The following is an 18,684-nucleotide window of genomic DNA, read 5'->3' as shown; positions in this document are numbered from 1 at the left end:
TTGCTGTTCTGGTACTGCGAACGGTTGAAAACAAGGGGAAGCTACAGCCGTAATTTTTCCGAGGGCATGCACCTTTACTGTATGATTAAATGACGATGGCGTCCTCTTGGATAAAATATTCTGGAGGTAAAATAGTCCCCCATTCGGATCTCCAGGCGGGGACTACTCAAGAGGACGTCGATATCAGGAGAAAGAAAACTGGGGTTCTACCGATCGGAGCGTGGAATGTCAGATCCCTTAATCGGGCAGGTAGGTTAGAAAATTTAAATAGGGAAATGGATAGGTTAAAGTTAGATATAGTGGAAATTAGTGAAGTTCGGTGGCAGGAGGAACAAGATTATTGGTCAGTTGAATACAGGATTATAAATACAAACTCAAATAGGGCTAATGCATTAGTAGGTTTAATAATGAATAAAAAAATAGGAATGCGGATAAGCTACCACAAACAGCATAGTGAACGCATTATTGTGACCAACATAGACACGAAGCCCACGCCTACTACAGTAGTACAAGTTTATATGCAAATTAGCTCTGCAGATGACGAAGTAATTGATGAAATATATGATGAGATAAAAGAAATTATTGAGATAGTGAATGGAGACAAAAATTTAAAAGTCATGGGTGACTGGATTCGAGAGTAAGAAAAGGGAGAGACGGAAGCACAGTAGGTGAATATGGATGGGGGCTAAGAAGTGAAAGAGGAAGCCTCCTGGTAGAATTTTGCGCAAAGCATAATTTAATCATAGCTAACACTTGGGTTAAGAATCATGAAAGACGGATGCATACATGGAAGAACCCTGGAGGTACTAATAGGTATCAGATAGATTATATAATGGTAAGACCGAGATTTAGGAACCAGGTTTTAAATTGTAAGACATTTCCAGGGGCAGATGTGGTCTCTGACCACAATCTATTAGCTATGAAGTGTAGATTAAAACTGAAGAAACTGCAAAAAGGTGGAAATTTAAAGTGATGGAACCTGGATAAACTGAAAGAACCAGAGGTTGTACAGGGTTTCAGAGAGAGCATAAGGTAACAATTGAAAGGAATGGGGGAAAGAAGTACAGTAGAAGAAGAATGGGTAGCTTTGAGGGATGAAATAGTGAAGGCAGCAGAGGATCAAATAGGTAAAAGACGAGGGCTAGTAGAAATCCTTGGGTAACAGAAGAAATGTTGATTTTAATTGATGAAAGGAGATAATATAAAAATGCAGTAAATGAAGCAGGCAAAAAGGAATACAAACGTCTCAAAAGTGATATCGACAGGAAGTTCAAAATGGCTTAGCAGGGATGGCTAGAGGACAAATGTAAGGATGTAGAGGCTTAACTCACTAGGGGTAAGATAGATACTGCCTACAGGAAAATTAAAGAGAGCTTTGGAGAAAGGAGAACCACTTGCATGACTATCAAGAGCTTTGATGGAAACCCAGTTCAAGCAAAGAATGGAAAGCAGACAGTTGGAAGGAGTATATAGAGGGTCTATACAAGGGTGATGTTTGACAGAGCACTGAAAGACCTAAGTCAAAACAAGGTCCCCAGAGTAGAAAACATTCCATTAGAACTACTGACAGCCTTGGGAGAGCCAGTCCTGACAAAACTCTACCATCTGGTGAGCAAGATGTATGAGACAGGCGAAATACCCTCAGACTTCAAGATGAATATAATAATTCCAATCCCAAAGAAAGCAGGTGTTGATAGATGTGAAAATTACCGAACTATCAGTTTAATAAGTCATAGCTGCAAAATACTAACGCGAATTCTTTACAGACGAATGGAAAAACTGATAGAAGCCGACCTCGGGGAAGATCAGTTTGGACTCCGTAGAAATATTGGAACACGGGAGGTAATACTGACCCTACGACTTATCTTAGAAGAAAGATTAAGGAAAGGCAAACCTACGTTTCTAGCATTTGTAGACTTAGAGAAAGCTTTCGACAATGTTGATTGGAATACTCTCTTTCAAATTCTGAAGTTGGCGGGGGTAAAATACAGGGAGCGACAGGTTATTTACAATTTGTACAGAAAGCAGATGGCTGTCATACTAGTCGAGGGGTATGAAAGGGAAGCAGTGGTTGAGAAGGGAGTGTGACAGCGTTGTAGCCTATCCTCGATGTTATTCAATCTGTATATTGAGCAAGCAATAAAGGGAACAAAAGAAAAGTTCAGAGTAGGTACTAAAATCCCTGGAGAAGAAATAAAAACTTTGAGGTTCGCCTATGACATTGTAATTCTGTCAGAGACAGCAAAGGACTTGGAAGTGCAGTTGAAAGGAATGGACAGTGTCTTGAAAGAAGGGTATAAGATGACCACCAACAAAAGCAATACGAGGGTAATGGAATGTAGTCGAATTAAGTCTGGTGATGCTGAGGGAATTAGATTAGGAAATGAGACAATTAAAGTATTAAAGGAGTTTTGCTATTTGGGGAGCAAAATAACTGATGATGGTCGAAGTAGAGAGGATGTAAAATGTAGACTGGCAATGGCAAGGAAAGCGTTTCTGTAGAAGAAAATTTTGTTAACATCGAGTTTAGATTTAAATGTCAGGCAATCGTTTCTGAAAGTATTTTTATGGAGTGTAGCCATGTATGGAAGTGAAACGTGGACGAAAAATAGTTTAGACAAGAAGAGAATAGAAGCTTTCGAAATGTGGTGCTACAGAACAATGCTCAAGATTAGATGGGTAGATCACATAACTAATGAGGAGGTATTGAATAGAACTGGGGAGAAGGTTGTGGCACTTCTTGACTCGAAGAAGGGATCGGTTGGTAGGACATGTTCTGAGACATCGCGGGATCACCAATTTAGTATTGGAGGGTAGCGTGGAGGATAAAAATCGTAGAGGGAGACGAAGAGACGAATACACTAAGCAGATTTAGAAGGATGTTGGCTGCAGTAGGTACTGGGAGATGAAGCAGCTTGCACAGGATAGAGTAGTATGGAGAGCTGCATCAAACCAGTCTAAGGACTGAAGACCACAACAACAGCAACAACATGATTTCCTGTTTCTTTTCTTTGCGTGAGTTAGTTGTAGAAATAACGTCAGATATGTGTTATTAACCATTGGTTTTTGTTTAATTTTATTGCCGTTTTCAGATTGATATTTTGATTTTCCCTTATTAGCTATATTCAAAAATGGCTTATTTCAATCGTTCCCATTATTCTTAGTTATTGTCTTCAATTTCAGATAACTGCATTTCTATTGGCAATCATCGTGACAAAAGTTCCTTATGCTTCGCATCCCTGGAAGATGAATATCAGTTTTGATTTCTTTCTCTGTATTATTCATATTTCAATCTTTGAACGGAATCACAAGTGCTAAGTGCTTATGTCGTTACCTCTATATGCATCATTGTCTCGAATTGGGAGTTTATTTTGTTATTAGCTATTACACAATAAAACACTGAATTTGAATTTCTTGTGTTTCTGATATATTTATTTATGTCTCCCTTTCTATAGAAGATAACATTAAGCTTTAACTGTTTAAATGCTGGAAAATCTTTAAATGTCTAATCACTTTGTTCTAGATTATTTCACTAAATGTGTCTACTGTATCTACTACTGGCACTTTTCCACTGATACATTTACGTCGCCAAATATTAATAAATGGTCAGTTTCATTATATTAATAACTTGTTTTTGTAGCTCTTCATATTTTATTTCTGAATCTTCGCATTTTCCATCTTCAGGTCCAGATACTCCTATGATGCATTAAAGTCTTTCACCAGTTTTATATCTATTAGTTACAAAACTTTCATTTGGGGTCATAAAAATCTACCTTGATTTTTTACAGTCTTGCTTCCATTATCAATCGCAACGTCAGAGTTGCTTCTCTGGCGTATTTACCTTTCCTAAAGCCAAACTGATCGTCATCTTTTCCATTCTTCTGTATGTTATTCTTGTCAGCAGCTTGGATGGATGAGCTGTTAAGCTGACTGCGTGATAATTTTCCCACTTGTCAGCTTTTTTAGTGTTCGGTATTGTGTGGATGATATTTTTCCGAAAGTCAGATGCTATGTCTCCCGACTCATACACTCCACACACCAATGTGAGTAGTCATTTTGTTGCCACCTCACCCAATGATTTTAGAAATTTTGATGGGCTATTATGTATCCCTTCTGCCTTATTTGATCTTAAGTCCCCCAAAGCTATCTTAAATTCTTATTCTAATAGTGGGTTCCCCACCTCTTCTAAATCGACTTCTGTTTCTTGTCCTATCATAGAGGCCTACAATGTACTCTTTCCACCTATCCGCTCTCTCCCCTGCATTTAACAGTGGAATTCCCGATGCACTCTTAATTTTACCACCCTCGCTTCGCTTTCACAAAAGTTTAATTTGACTTTCCTATATGCTGAATCAGTCCTTCCGACAATCATTTCTTCCTCGTATTCGTCATATTTTTCGTGCAGCCATTTCTCTTAGTTTCCCTACACTTGTTATTCATATCATTCCTCAGCGACTTGTATGTCTGTATTCCTGAATTTCCCTGAACATTTTCATACTTTCTTCTTTCATTGATCAACTGAAGTATTTTTGCTATTACCCATGGTTTCTTCGCAGTTAGGCTTTGGTACCTATACATTTCTTTCCAACCTCTGTGATTGCCCTTTCTAGAGATGTCCGTTCCTGTTCAACTGTACTGCCTACCGAGCTATTTCTTATTGAAGTATCTATAATCTTAGAGAACTTCAAGCATGTCTCATATTTCCTTTGTACTTTCGTATCGCACTTTTTTTCTGTATTGATTCCTCATGACTAATCTCTTAACCTTCAGCCAACTCTTCATCACTGCTACATTGTGAACACACAGCCGTCGTCAATCGCACTGGAGAAATGGAACGCCTCACAACAAGAATTCTTGACCAACCTTGTGGCCAGTATGTGAGTACGTTTCAAAACATCCACTGCTATGCGTGGTGACAAGACACCCCGTGAAAAACCATTTCCGACATTTTAGCGCCCAAGGGTTCATCATAAATTGCGGTGACTTCTTTGTAGCTTCTGTCCTTGAATAAATGTGTCGTTTAACTCCGTCTCATTGCGTTTTTCTTTCAGTTACCTTGTGTACTACTTTGGGGGCTCAGAAGAAGGGAAAATAGTTTTGTAATAACAAATGAAATGTATTGATCTGTATTGGAAGTTTGGCGGAAAACACAGACCACATGAAGTTAAAATGAGGTATTATGTACAGTACGCTATGTTCAGAGAAACAGAAGCAATTCCAGAGATATTGACGGAATCGTTCACTTCAGAATAACTTGTAGTTCAAAGATGTACGAAACCACTAAAATTTTCGCCATCATGCACCCTGCTCACATTCTGATAAGAAGTTCGAGGAACCTAACAAATGAGGCGAATATAACTGTAAGAGCTGACGCAGGAATTTGATACAAAAGTACATCAAAAATTAAAGGAATTATCGTTCGTAAGAAACGTCCTTAACGGGAGCTGGACTGTCGGTCTCGGATGAGGGTGGTATGACAAATATATATATGTTTTTTTTCATTTGAACATAGCTACAAACAGCAAATAATCAATATAACCCTCAGTGAGAAAGATTGAATATTACGGACGAAATAACATACTTCGTACGCTAAACAAACTTCCAGAGGAGAAGAACATATCGCTCCTTAACATATTTATGCATAATTAAACAAATAGAAATTAGGCTAAAAAACTGATCGAAAAATGGTATTTGCTTTAATAAATGCACTACTGGCCATCAAAATTGGTACAGCAAGAAGAAATGAAGATGATAAACGGGTATTCACTGGAAAAATATATTATACTAGAACTGACATGTGATTACAATTTCAGGCAATTTGGGTGCGTAAATCCTGAGAAATCAGTACCCAGAACAACCATCTCTGGCCGTAATAACGGCCTTGATACGCCTGGGCATTGAGTCAAACAGAGCTTGGATGGCGTGTACAGGTACAGCCGCCCATGCAGCTTCAACACGATACCACAGTTCATCAAAAGTAGTGACTGGCACATTGTGATGAGCCAGTTGCTTGGCCACCATTGACCAGATGTTTTCAGTTGGTCACAGATCTGGAGAATGTGCTGACCAGGGCAGCAGTCGAACATTTTCTGTATCCAGAAAGGCCCGTACAGGACCTACAACTTGCAGTCGTACATTATCCAGCTGAAATGTAGGGTTTCGCAGGGATCGAATGAAGGGCAGAGCCATGAGTCGGTACACATCTGAAATGTAACGTCCACTGTTCAAAGTGCCGTCAGTGCGAACAAGAGGTGACCGTGGCGTGTAAACAATGGCACCCCATACCATCACGCCGGGTGATACGCCAGTATGTCGATGACGAATACACGCTTCCAATGTGCGTTCACCGCGATGTCGCCAAACACGGATGATGCTGTAAACAGAACCTGTTGTCATCCGAAAAAATGACGTTTTGCCATTCGTGCACCCAGGTTCGTCGTTGAGTACACCATGACAGCCGCTCCTGTCTGTGATGCAGCGTCAAGGGTAACGGCAGCCATGGTCTCCTAGTTGATAGTCCATGCTGCAGCAAATGCCGTCGAACTGTTCGTGCAGATGGTTTTTGTCTTGCAAACGTCCCCATCTGTTGACTCAGGGATGGAGACGTGGCTGCACGATCGATTACATCCATGCGGATAAGATGCATGTCATCTCGACTGCTAGAGATACGAGGCCGTTGGGATGCAGCATGGGGTTCCGTATTACCCTCCTGAAACCACCGATTCCATATTCTGCCAACAGTCATTGGATCTCGACCAACGCGAGAACCAATGTCGCGATACGATAAACCGCAATCGCGATAGGCTACAAGCCGACCTTATCAAAGTCGGAAGCGTGATGATACGCATTTCTCCTCCTTACACGAGGCATCACAGCAACTTTTTACAAGCAACGCCGGTCAACTGCTGTTTGTGTATGAGAAATCGGTTGGAAATTTTCCTCATGTCAGAACGTTGTAGATGTCGCCACCGGCACCAACATTGTGTGAATGCTCTGAAAAGCTAATCATTTACATATCACAGCATCTTCTTCCTGTCGTATAAACTTCGCTTCTGTAACACGTCATCTTCGTGGTGTAGCAATTTTAATCGCCAGTAGTGTAATAGTATACCGCATCATCAGTACAACAACGGCTCAGATATTCCAGCAATATTTTTTTTTTTTTTCGTTTTCTCAGTTTATATATCTGAAGCTTCTTCTACCAATTCTGGGAACGTTTTGTGACATGGAACTTCGATTTGATTCACATATTCCCACCATAGGTATTCGGTGTAACTGAAAATGTAGCATTCAAGTACACATTACTTGGTGTACTAGCTAAGGTGGAATCAACGTCAGTAGTATAGCTACACGGATGTTATGTACTTTTTGGTGCTTACATCCGTACCGTCCTGTACTTGGTACCGTACCCATGACGTCACAGGCGCTGTTTGCTGGCATGAATCAGCATAAGAGAGGCGAAATTCCTTTTTCAAAAACAATATGACACAGTTTCTAAACCAAAAATTCTATTTCCTGAGTCCATCACGTCTTTCCATGCCTCTCTCTCTATTCATCACTCACTCCCTCTCTCTCTCCCTCTCTCTCTCTCTCTCTCTCTCTATCTCTCTGTCTCTCTCATAAACATAAACATACACACACACACACACACACACACACACACACACACACACAAGCTTTTGTTATGTTTACAAGTTACGATTGTTGTCAATCATCATCAAGGAAATTGCTCTTTTCATGATGCAGTCAGTACCTAACGACGCCTTTTAACATCGACATTAGTAGCAATAATAGTGGTTCCCCAAGTTGATGTTTTCATGTTCTCCAAGATAGTACAGAATAAATACCCTTCTTCTGTTTGCTGATAAGAATCAAGCAAAACTCATTACATTAATAAATAATTTCGCTGTAGATAATGACAGGTACAATATGAGTTTCGATAGAAACGAATGTGTTTTCGAGTTCACAAGACAGGTGACACACAAAAAACTGTGAACACAGAAAAACTGCAGATCTATATCCTTTCCTACTGTGATTACCACGACATTTGCAAAAACTATTTTCACCTTAGGCGAAGGAAAATTATATTTCCTGAAAGTAGGAGAACAAGTAGGATTTAGATCTAGCCATTGCACAGTTTATGACAGAGATGTCCTCTGCTGACGGGGCAGGGGAGGGTGGGGGCTGATATTTCTTGTACCAGTTGTGATATTAATTTCAACCACTGCCTGTTTCGAAGTACAGATTACAGTAAGACGTGGAAATAACATTGTGGCTCTTGACATAAACATTGTGTGCATGTTGCTGACAAAGCTTCTACATTGTTGACAAATAATGGAGACATTTTGCACGCAGATATACAATAGGTTACACCAGTATTATCAGTATCTTTACGTAGTTTTGATAAATGATACAGATATTTTAAATGTATAAATGATATTATGACATTTTTGTCTGCGCAGGTGTGTGTCTGAGTTGCTCAGGAGGCTTATGTATTTTCGACAAATGATAGAGCTATTTTAGGGGTGGAACTACATTAAGTTTGACAGGTATTGTCTATAACTTTAAATAAAATTTTTGCAGAGTGCAAATACACACCGTGTGTTTGTGATTACGTGTATGTGTGTGTGTGTGTGTGTGTGTGTGTGTGTATGTGAGTGTGTACGTGTGAATGTGGTGAAAGAGAGAGACAGAGAGACAAACAGACAGACAGAGGTGGGGGAAGGAGTAGGAGAGGGACAGCTTGTGGGGAAAAGAGGTGAAAATTACTGATGGGACAGAATATTTTCTGTCAAAACTGTTAGGTTAGCATTTCACAAATCGTAACACTAGGCAAACCAGTTCACGTAATGACGTGGGTACAGTTCTCAGCACGGACCATCTCCTTTACACGCACCGAAGAGTGTGCCGGACGTATTGTAGTCGTACTATTAACGTCTTGGCTCTAAAGGGGTCTTACTTAAGAATCTGTCAAAATTTACGGTGTATCTGACTCCAATTCAAAATAAGTTTTCATACTCATTCGCGGGATGCGATTAATCGCCTGTGCTTTTCGCACATCTAACTGTTCCCTTGACTTCACAAAACCAAATTTTCCATCTATGAAGTTGGAGATAATTTCAACGTATGTCGTGAAAAGTACCGGAGGAAAGGATGCACAACTGAATCTGTCCCGAGTTCACCGTTGTTTTCGTGTGATCTCTCGTATCAAATGGAGTAATTGTTCCAAAGTTTCAAATTTGGAAATTCGAGAATACATTGGTTTGTATTGAAACTCACATTATGCCTCGAAAATCTACAGCAAAAAAGTTTATTAACGTTATCAGTTATATTTGTTACTTGGCGTGAAACTCAAGTAAGTTATTTTCTGTAACATCTAGCAAAACTTTAACCATTATTGTTGCCACTAGTTTCGATGTTATTAATTATCGTTAGCCACTGCAAAATGAAAAAAAAAGAGGCTCTGAGCACCATGGGACTTAACATCTGAGGTCATCAGTCCCCTCGAACTTAGAACTACTCAAACCTAACTAACCTAACGACATCAAACACATCCATGCCCGAGGCAGGATTCGAACCTGCGACCGTAGCAGTCTCGCGGTTCCGGACTGAAGCGCGCATAGCCACTGCATCTTGAAGACCATTACTTTCTTGATGATGATTAAGACAAGTGTAACTTGTGGCCATAAGATGTTTCCACAGCAGCTGATGGTGATTACCACGATCTTCGGTAAACATCGATCAGCAGTGTAACACCAACGAAAATAACTGACACACTTCTAATAACAGGCAATAACATACTCACATAGGAGCGTTACTTCTTAAATTTTCATGTGTATCTGGACTACTGTCTGAATATTTTACATATACGACGTCTTAACTGCTGTTCGGTGCCTCCTCATATCTTTCGATGTCTCTTGATTAATGCTGCAGAAATACATCTGTTTCTTAGATTTCCAAACCTCCTTTTCTCCATCTTTTTTCCTCAAGAGATACTTTCAGCACCAATACTGCTATTCTTCTGTACTGCGGATTCATGCTCTCATCCTGTCAACAAGTAAAAGTGTTCCTTGGGCGTATTCACTAACCTAGTATGTCTAGTACGTAAACCATTTCGTACTTTAATTGTAGAGGTAACATTTTATATTTCATTGCAACACAATGCTTTCAACTTCTGCTTCACTTCGTTGCTATATATAAATTCCTCATTTTTCTCTGCTGCTGCAGGCACAGATATGTCAGCGGAATCGTATGGGACCGTCACTTTTGCCCAAGTGGCTAAAGATGCGGATCCCATGACTGAAACTGTGACCTTGAAGACAGCCTACACTTACAATGCACAGTCAGCAGTAACCAGCCTGAAGCCAGAGATGGGCGCGGCATACAATATTTCTGACACGGAGCTTGGCCTATTACTGTGTGAGAACTTTCATTTAGTAGATAATTCCGTGCCCTTTATGGCAAGACGGGCACTATTACTCTACTGTAAAATTATGAATCTTACAGGTAAGCACATTCCAGATGCTAGCTGTGTTAAAGGCACAATTTCGTGAAATAAATGGTTCTTTTTAAATACGTTGAGTTTAGCGCCTGTGTCGATTCGCATTAAGGTTTTCACCCTGTTAAGCAGCGTCATGCTATAAAATGATTTCAGTCAGATGAATGAAACTACCATTTCGATCACTCCTGGTGTTACCTTTCTGTGGATCTCCCCTGGAACTGTGTTCGAAACTTCTTCTACCAGTGACAGTACATGACAGTACAGGAAGCGACATGACAACAGGAGGTGTTGTGTTAAATATTCATTTGGCATGGAATAGTAAATAAAAAAATATCTAACACCATTCGAATATATGATACTTATGGTACTACCTTCAAAATCAAGTACATTATTTCTTTCTTTATGTTTAATTATTGAGTTTTCTTACATTATACTGACAGTGTCTCGAGTGCAGCCTGAAATAAATGCGTGCAAGCGAGTAGATTTCGGTAGTTCGACCCACAAAGTACGGGACACCGTTAATTTTCAGCACCTTATTCTAAGTCATACAAACTGGTGTTATCAAGTGAAATATAACTGTACACGCGACTGCTTTATCTAATTCCCTTATTATATATTTTACATATGCAATTTCTGCCTGTTACAGGGTCATAATTATTGAACTATATGAAAACAATACGAAAAAAACACAAATTAGTTGCAAACTACGGGGTGAATACACTTTCTTCAACATGTGAACGTCACTAAAGACTTTCTAATTTAGGTTATCACATGCTCGAAACGCCTACCATAATTGACGATGATGTGGCGCAGACGAATAGCGAAACCTTGCTTGACCCGCTGAAGCGTCGGAACATTGATGATATAAATGACCTCTATAGATGACCTCCTGAATGGCTGTTTTACGCCCTTCAGTCGTTTTGAGGCTATTTCTGTACGCCTTGACTTTAATATAGCCCAACAACAAGGAGTTGAATGTGTTCAGATCCGGAGAATATAGCAGCCAATCTAGGCAAATACCAGTGTTATCTGAGTACCTCAGAGAAAGAATTTGGTTCCCAAAGTCCTTCTCCAGGACATCAAACACTCTCCTGCTTCTATGGGCTCCAGTTCCGTCTTAAATGAACCACATTATATCGCAATAAGGGTACTTTGGTTAATGGGAATGAAATCATCTTCCAAAACCTCCACGTAACGTTCGGTAGTCACCGCGCCATCAAGGAATAACGCACCGATTCCTCCGTGAATGGATATTGTACACCACACAGTCTCCTGCTGAGAGCGAAGAGAGTTGTCGACAGCGAAATTGTCACTCCACCAAATGCGTCAATTTTGCTTATTGACGAACCCATTCAAATGAAAGTGGGCAGCGTCGCTAAACCAAACCACACATGCTCATACTATTTCGCATCAAACTCCCCCACTCCCCCCCCCCCACTCCCCCCGCGGCCATCCGTGCTGCCGTGCAGTCTGAACGTAACGTCCTACGCAAACCGTTCAGAAGTCATGACGATTCCATTTTATATAGTTTAGTAATTGTTACCTTGCAATAAAAGATCGACGATAGTGCTTTCTATTTGTAAGCTCGTGGCAGTTGGTAATGTTCATACAGCACATGTCACTTTTCCAGAGGCGCTTCTGAAAACCTAACCGCCACAATCTCCCTTTATTTATAATGTCATGGTAGAATAATCTTGGCGTGTGTGTGTGTGTAAAACTGTAGAGGACCAACATGGTGGTTACAACTTACTGAAGTTCCATATACGTGACGTTAACATGACGATCCCTTTGTTGTCAGGTAATGAATATGACGACGCTCACACGTGCTACCATATGGATGTAATTTCGAAAGAACTAAAGCTTTTATGTTATCTATTAACAGTAAATTTATACGAACATTTATGGTGCAAATTGTGGTGTTTTAATAACATATCAATTGTGAAACTTGTATGACATTTTCGGAATCACTTGAAAATGTCTACAGTTCGAAAATAGCTATAGTCCATACAGAAGGAATGAAAATAAGTTTCAAGACATACATAGCGTTCTACATAGCTATCACTGCCAGTAATAAAATCTTGGAATATAGACAATGAGGATATTTTTAAGTACTTTCAGGTTCAAATGGTTCAAATGGCTCTAAGCACTATGGGACTTAACATCTGAGGTCATCAGTCGACTCGACTTACAACTACCTAAACCTAACTAACCTAAGGACATCACACACATCCATGCCCGAGGCAGGATTCGAACCTGCGACCGTAGCAACAGCGTGGTTCCGGCCTGAAGCGCTTTGAACCTCTCGGCCACAACGACCGGCTACTTCAAGGCTCTGCAACACATATTCCGGTAGTGCATACCACAGCAGTTTGTTTCGTTTAAGGAGCAATATGTTTCGTTAGGAAGGGCTATCACAATGTTGCGTTGGCCAATGTTGGATGTAAAAAGGTAAGTACAAAATAATTCTCGATAATACAATACAGATGCACACAGAAAGGAGGAGATAAAAAAATGTTCAGGAATAAACGGATACATAGTAGTACAAGTCATTCCCGAATGAATCAATATTATTTTCAGGAAAGCTAAGGTTAAGTGGACGTAGAAAAAATGTGATTAAAAAATACACTCTTATCAGAAGGATAAAAAGGAACAATTTAGAATGAAGGAATGAATATGAAGAGTGTAACAGGAATTTGGCTGATACGAGTCATAATGAAAGAAACACCAAATAAAAATCACCATACTGTAAAGAAAGCAGCTTACCTAGAAAAAACGCTTGGCAACGGTTCAAAATGCTTCAAAATTTAAAATTATTAAACGTTACTTATGGGCTTAAAGGAAAAGTAGACGAAATTCAATACGTATGTAGTCCTGGTGGAAGAATTACGATTAGAAAAGAGATGTATTCAGATTAAAAGGGATAAAATCTTTCCTCTCTTATGTCCAACCTGTATGTAACAGATGCAAATAAGGAAAGGAATCAAAGGTAAATGATTTGTAGGTTCGAAAGGAGAATTCAAATTAAGGGTGAAAACTATGAGTGGCAACTTCACTATTATATTCCTAGATCCAGTTTTTTTCGTCAGTTTAATATTTATAAGTAAGAACAATAAAGGCCAGCACACATGTTTCATCCATATCATCAATTCTAGTGAAAGCTTTTTTTCATCATGTGCAAATTACGTACATCATTAAGTGACTCTGTGTCCTAGGTACAGTGGTGGATACAGAGAAGCATCAAGGAGTGGGCGATAAAAATATCTTGAGCTACCTTTACTTTTCCTGTAATAAAAAATAATCATGTCACATTCAAACTTTAAGAAAGTTTTATTTAAACAAATTATACACACATACAAGACAATGCTATCTTACACTATAAAAGAGTTACAATTGTGGTTCTCTTCCTTAAATGATTAATTATATGCGCCTATTCTTCATGTCAAATTGGTCAATTACCTCGCCAATAGGACAATCAATGTCAGGGTGAGTGTTCAACAGAGCTAAGCGAATTAAGTCGATCTTCCTTCATTGTCGACCTCAGCCATGTCTTTGTACGTCGCAGTGATGAAAAACCTCTTTCTATTGTAGCAATAAATACAGGTAGAGAAGCAAATATTTTGTTCAGTTTGTGCAAACTGGGATAGTCAGATGTAGGACAGACAGACAACGCTTGCATAACAGAATCTCGATCATTAAGAGCGTTTATGTTCGTATCCTTGTATTGAAGAACCTCTCCCATTAGTCTCTTTTGAATAGCAAAGAGTGATTCTTCTTCAAAGAAAAGTAGTTAGGTTAAGGACTGATTCAATTTATGTGCCAGATCATTACCGTTATGTTTCAGAAATTGTGATGGGAAAAGTATGTTGAATATAAAATGATAATGCTACATTTGAAAGTACAACCACTCGGTAACTCGATTCGGTCGAGTCGAATAACGAAATAAATAAATTAATAGCGTGCGGTCTGACTGGCGGGGACGGCCGTGGGTGGCAATCTGATCGTCCCCGCATGGGGGGTTGTGGGGAACCTCGCGCACCAGTCATATGTATCCGCCACTGCCTAGGTAGAACGGTTTTCATTCCGTCCTGTATGGTCACTTCAATTTACTGTGTTCTTCCAACATAATATTAAAAATATGGTAATGCGTGTTCTTCGAGACAAATGCCCAGAAATGTGAACCTGGATTTGTTGATAGATACAGGAACGAGTACGGCCGCCGCCACGGAAGTGATGTCTGCACCCAAGCTTACCACAACAGCGGCCGCAGGCACATCTGAAGGACCTTTCGACACGAGTCGTGTCCCTGATACTGAGCAAGCTGCGACGAGCGTGACGCAACAAGAGGAAGCCTCTTCACACATCTCGTCCTTGACCAAACTCAGAGAAGTGTGCAGACATCTGAATCAAGTAAAGAATAAAATGTTTGGACCATTTATACCGGGGCTCTGCAAGCACGTCGATGAACCAGGTAGAAACGTAGCCCTACGAGATTAATGTTAATAGTAACAGAGATGCATACTTCTTATTGAATTATTAGGATGGAACATTATTTTGTAGCGTTATTGTTTCGCTTGTTGGATTATATTTGTAATGTTTTTATTAATCGATTGTTATTTCTTATTTGTAGTTCACTGTTGTTAATGAGCTTAAACATTGTTATTTTGTCATTTGTAGATTCTGAATGGTGTCGTAGTGGCCTCTTATCAGTTAGAGGGCCCGCACAATAGACATGCATGGTGGGCAGTCGATCGCCCTTCAATAGCTCATATCAAAGCATCGCCAGTGAATGTAAACATCACCCGACCTTCCGCATAAACAGGGCATTACTTCATGAAATCCTTATGACGGAGTTCCACCAATAGGAATTAATGTGACTAAGTGTAGCACTCCACCGAATCAGTGTTATAAGCATGCAACTGCTGTGCTCGGATGCAGGCTGAGTTGGCATCCCTTCGCTCCCAGCTTCAGGCAGTGTTGGCTTCGGTCACACAGCTTGAGGCTGTTGCCAATGGGCATCACTGTGGGGGTCCGGATGGTGGTTTGTCCTGGACGGCCAGCTCGTCCCACGCATCCCCTGATCGGACTAAGACTGTGGTCGCCCGGGATACTGCCCGCATTAAGGCTGATCCCTCACCTGTGGTAGAGTGGGAGGTCGTTTCAAGGTGTGGCAGGAGGCGAAAGACATTCCGGAGGGATGAACGGAAAGCCTCTCCAGTTTGTCTGACGAACCGGTTTCAGGCTCTGTCTCAGGCTGATACTGATCTTCGGCCTGACATGGCTGCTTGTCCTGTTCCAGAGGTTGCCCCTCAGTCTGCAAGATCCGGGCAGTTGCAGAGGGTCGGCTTACTGGTAGTTGGGAGCTCCAACGTCAGGCGCGTAATGGGGCCCCTTAGGGAAATGGCAGCAAGAGAGGGGAAGAAAACCAATGTGCACTCCGTGTGCATACCGGGGGGAGTCATTCCAGATGTGGAAAGGGTCCTTCCGGATGCCATGAAGGTTACAGGGTGCACCCATCTGCAGATGGTCGCTCATGTCGGCACCAATGATGTGTGTCGCTATGGATCGGAGGAAATCCTCTCTGGCTTCCGGCGGCTATCTGATTTGGTGAAGACTGCCAGTCTCGCTAGCGGGATGAAAGCAGAGCTCACCATCTGCAGCATCGTCGACAGGACTGACTGCGGACCTTTGGTACAGAGCCGAGTGGAGGGTCTGAATCAGAGGCTGAGACGGTTCTGCGACCGTGTGGGCTGCAGATTCCTCGACTTGCGCCATAGGGTGGTGGGGTTTCGGGTTCCGCTGGATAGGTCAGGAGTCCACTACACGCAACAAGCGGCTACACGGGTAGCAGGGGTTGTGTGGCGTGGGCTGGGCGGTTTTTTAGGTTAGATGGCCTTGGGCAAGTACAGAAAGGGCAACAGCCTCAACGGGTGCGGGGTAAAGTCAGGACATGCGGGGACCAAGCAGCAATCGGTATTGTAATTGTCAACTGTCGAAGCTGCGTTGGTAAAGTACCGGAACTTCAAGCGCTGATAGAAAGCACCGAAGCTGAAATCGTTATAGGTACAGAAAGCTGGCTTAAGCCAGAGATAAATTCTGCCGAAATTTTTACAAAGGTACAGACGGTGTTTAGAAAGAATAGATTGCATGCAACCGGTGGTGGAGTGTTCGTCGCTGTTAGTAGTAGTTTATCCTGTAGTGAAGTAGAAGTTGATAGTTCCTCTGAATTATTATGGGTGGAGGTTACACTAAACAACCGAACTAGGTTAATAATTGGCTCCTTTTACCGACCTCCCGACTCAGCAGCATTAGTGGCAGAACAACTGAGAGAAAATTTGGAATACATTTCACATAAATTTTCTCAGCATGTTTTAGTCTTAGGTGGAGATTTCAATTTACCAGATATAGACTGGGACACTCAGATGTTTAGGACGGGTGGTAGGGACAGAGCATCGAGTGACATTATACTGAGTGCACTATCCGAAAATTACCTCGAGCAATTAAACAGAGAACCGACTCGTGGAGATAACATCTTGGACCTACTGATAACAAACAGACCCGAACTTTTCGACTCTGTGTGTACAGAACAGGGAATCAGTGATCATAAGGCCGTTGCAGCATCCCTGAATATGGAAGTTAATAGGCATATAAAAAAAGGGAGGAAGGTTTATCTGTTTAACAAGACTAATAGAAGGCAGATTTCAGACTACCTAACAGATCAAAACGAAAATTTTTGTTCCGACACTGACAATGTTGAGTGTTTATGGAAAAAGTTCAAGGCAATCGTAAAATGCGTTTTAGACAGGTACGTGCCGAGTAAAACTATGAGGGACGGGAAAAACCCACCGTGGTACAACAACAAAGTTAGGAAACTACTGCGAAAGCAAAGAGAGCTCCACTCCAAGTTTAAACGCAGCCAAAACCTCTCAGACAAACAGAAGCTAAGCGATGTCAACGTTAGCGTAAGGAGGGCTATGCGTGAAGCGTTCATTGAATTCGAAAGTAAAATTCTATGTACCGACTTGACAGAAAATCCTAGGAAGTTCTGGACTTACGTTAAATCAGTAAGTGGCTCGAAACAGCATATCTAGACACTACGGGATGATGATGGCATTGAAACAGAGGATGACACGCGTAAAGCTGAAATACTAAACACCTTTTTCCAAAGCTGTTTCACAGAGGAAGACCGCACTGCAGTTCCTTCTCTAAATCCTCGCACAAACGAAAAAATGGCTGACATCGAAATAAGTGTCCAAGGTATAGAAAAGCAACTGGAATCACTCAATAGAGGAAAGTCCACTGGACCTGACGGGATACCAATTCGATTCTACACAGAGTACGCGAAAGAACTTGCCCCCCTTCTAACAGCCGTGTACCGCAAGTCTCTAGAGGAACGGAGGGTTCCAAATGATTGGAATAGAGCACAGATAGTCCCAGTCTTCAAGAAGGGTCGTCGAGCAGATGCGCAAAACTATAGACCTATATCTCTGACGTCGATCTCTTGTAGAATTTTAGAACATGTTTTTTGCTCGAGTATCATGTCATTTCTGGAAACCCAGAATCAACTATGTAGGAATCAACATGGATTCCGGAAACAGCGATCGTGTGAGACCCAACTCGCCTTATTTGTTCATGAGACCCAGAAAATATTAGATACAGGCTCCCAGGTAGATGCTATTTTTCTTGACTTCCGGAAGGCGTTCGATACAGTTCCGCACTGTCGCCTGATAAGCAAAGTAGGAGCCTACGGAATATCAGACCAGCTGTGTGGCAGGATTAAAGAGTTTTTAGCAAACAGAACACAGCATGTTGTTATCAATGGAGAGAAGTCTACAGACGTTAAAGTAACCTCTGGCGTGCCACAGGGGAGTGTTATGGGACCATTGCTTTTCACAATATATATAAATGACCTAGTAGATAGTGTCGGAAGTTCCATGCGGCTTTTCGTGGATGATGCTGTAGTATACAGAGACGTTGCAGCATTAGAAAATTGTAGCGAAATGCTGGAAGATCTGCAGCGGATAGGCACTTGGTGCAGGGAGTGGCAATTGACCCTTAACATAGACAAATGTAATGTATTGCGAATACATAGAAAGAAGGATCCTTTATTGTATGATTATATGATAGCGGAACAAACACTGGTAGCAGTTACTTCTGTAAAATATCTGGGAGTATGCGTGCGGAAC

At 41.1% G+C, this 18,684-nt stretch overlaps 1 protein-coding gene across 7 annotated transcripts in view; it reads left to right on the top strand.

The window, feature by feature from the left end:
- The window catches only part of LOC124787635, a 190,387-nt gene that overhangs the window by 68,482 nt on the left and 103,221 nt on the right, over positions 1-18,684 (top strand). For 6 of the 7 annotated variants that reach the window (XM_047254408.1, XM_047254406.1, XM_047254409.1 and 3 more), the window contains 2 exons: positions 10,228-10,506; positions 14,697-14,969. In XM_047254408.1, the coding sequence (XP_047110364.1) occupies positions 10,228-10,506; positions 14,697-14,969 (552 nt within the window). The remainder of the gene's footprint in view (positions 1-10,227; positions 10,507-14,696; positions 14,970-18,684) is intronic. The other variant, XM_047254407.1, reaches the window with a different exon arrangement.

The sequence above is a fragment of the Schistocerca piceifrons genome, chromosome 3 (genome assembly GCF_021461385.2).
Source record: "Schistocerca piceifrons isolate TAMUIC-IGC-003096 chromosome 3, iqSchPice1.1, whole genome shotgun sequence".
In the NCBI taxonomy this organism is placed as follows: Eukaryota; Metazoa; Arthropoda; class Insecta; order Orthoptera; family Acrididae; genus Schistocerca; species Schistocerca piceifrons.
The sequence above is the reverse complement of the archived record's forward strand: the minus strand, read 5'-3'. Positions and strand labels throughout refer to the sequence as shown.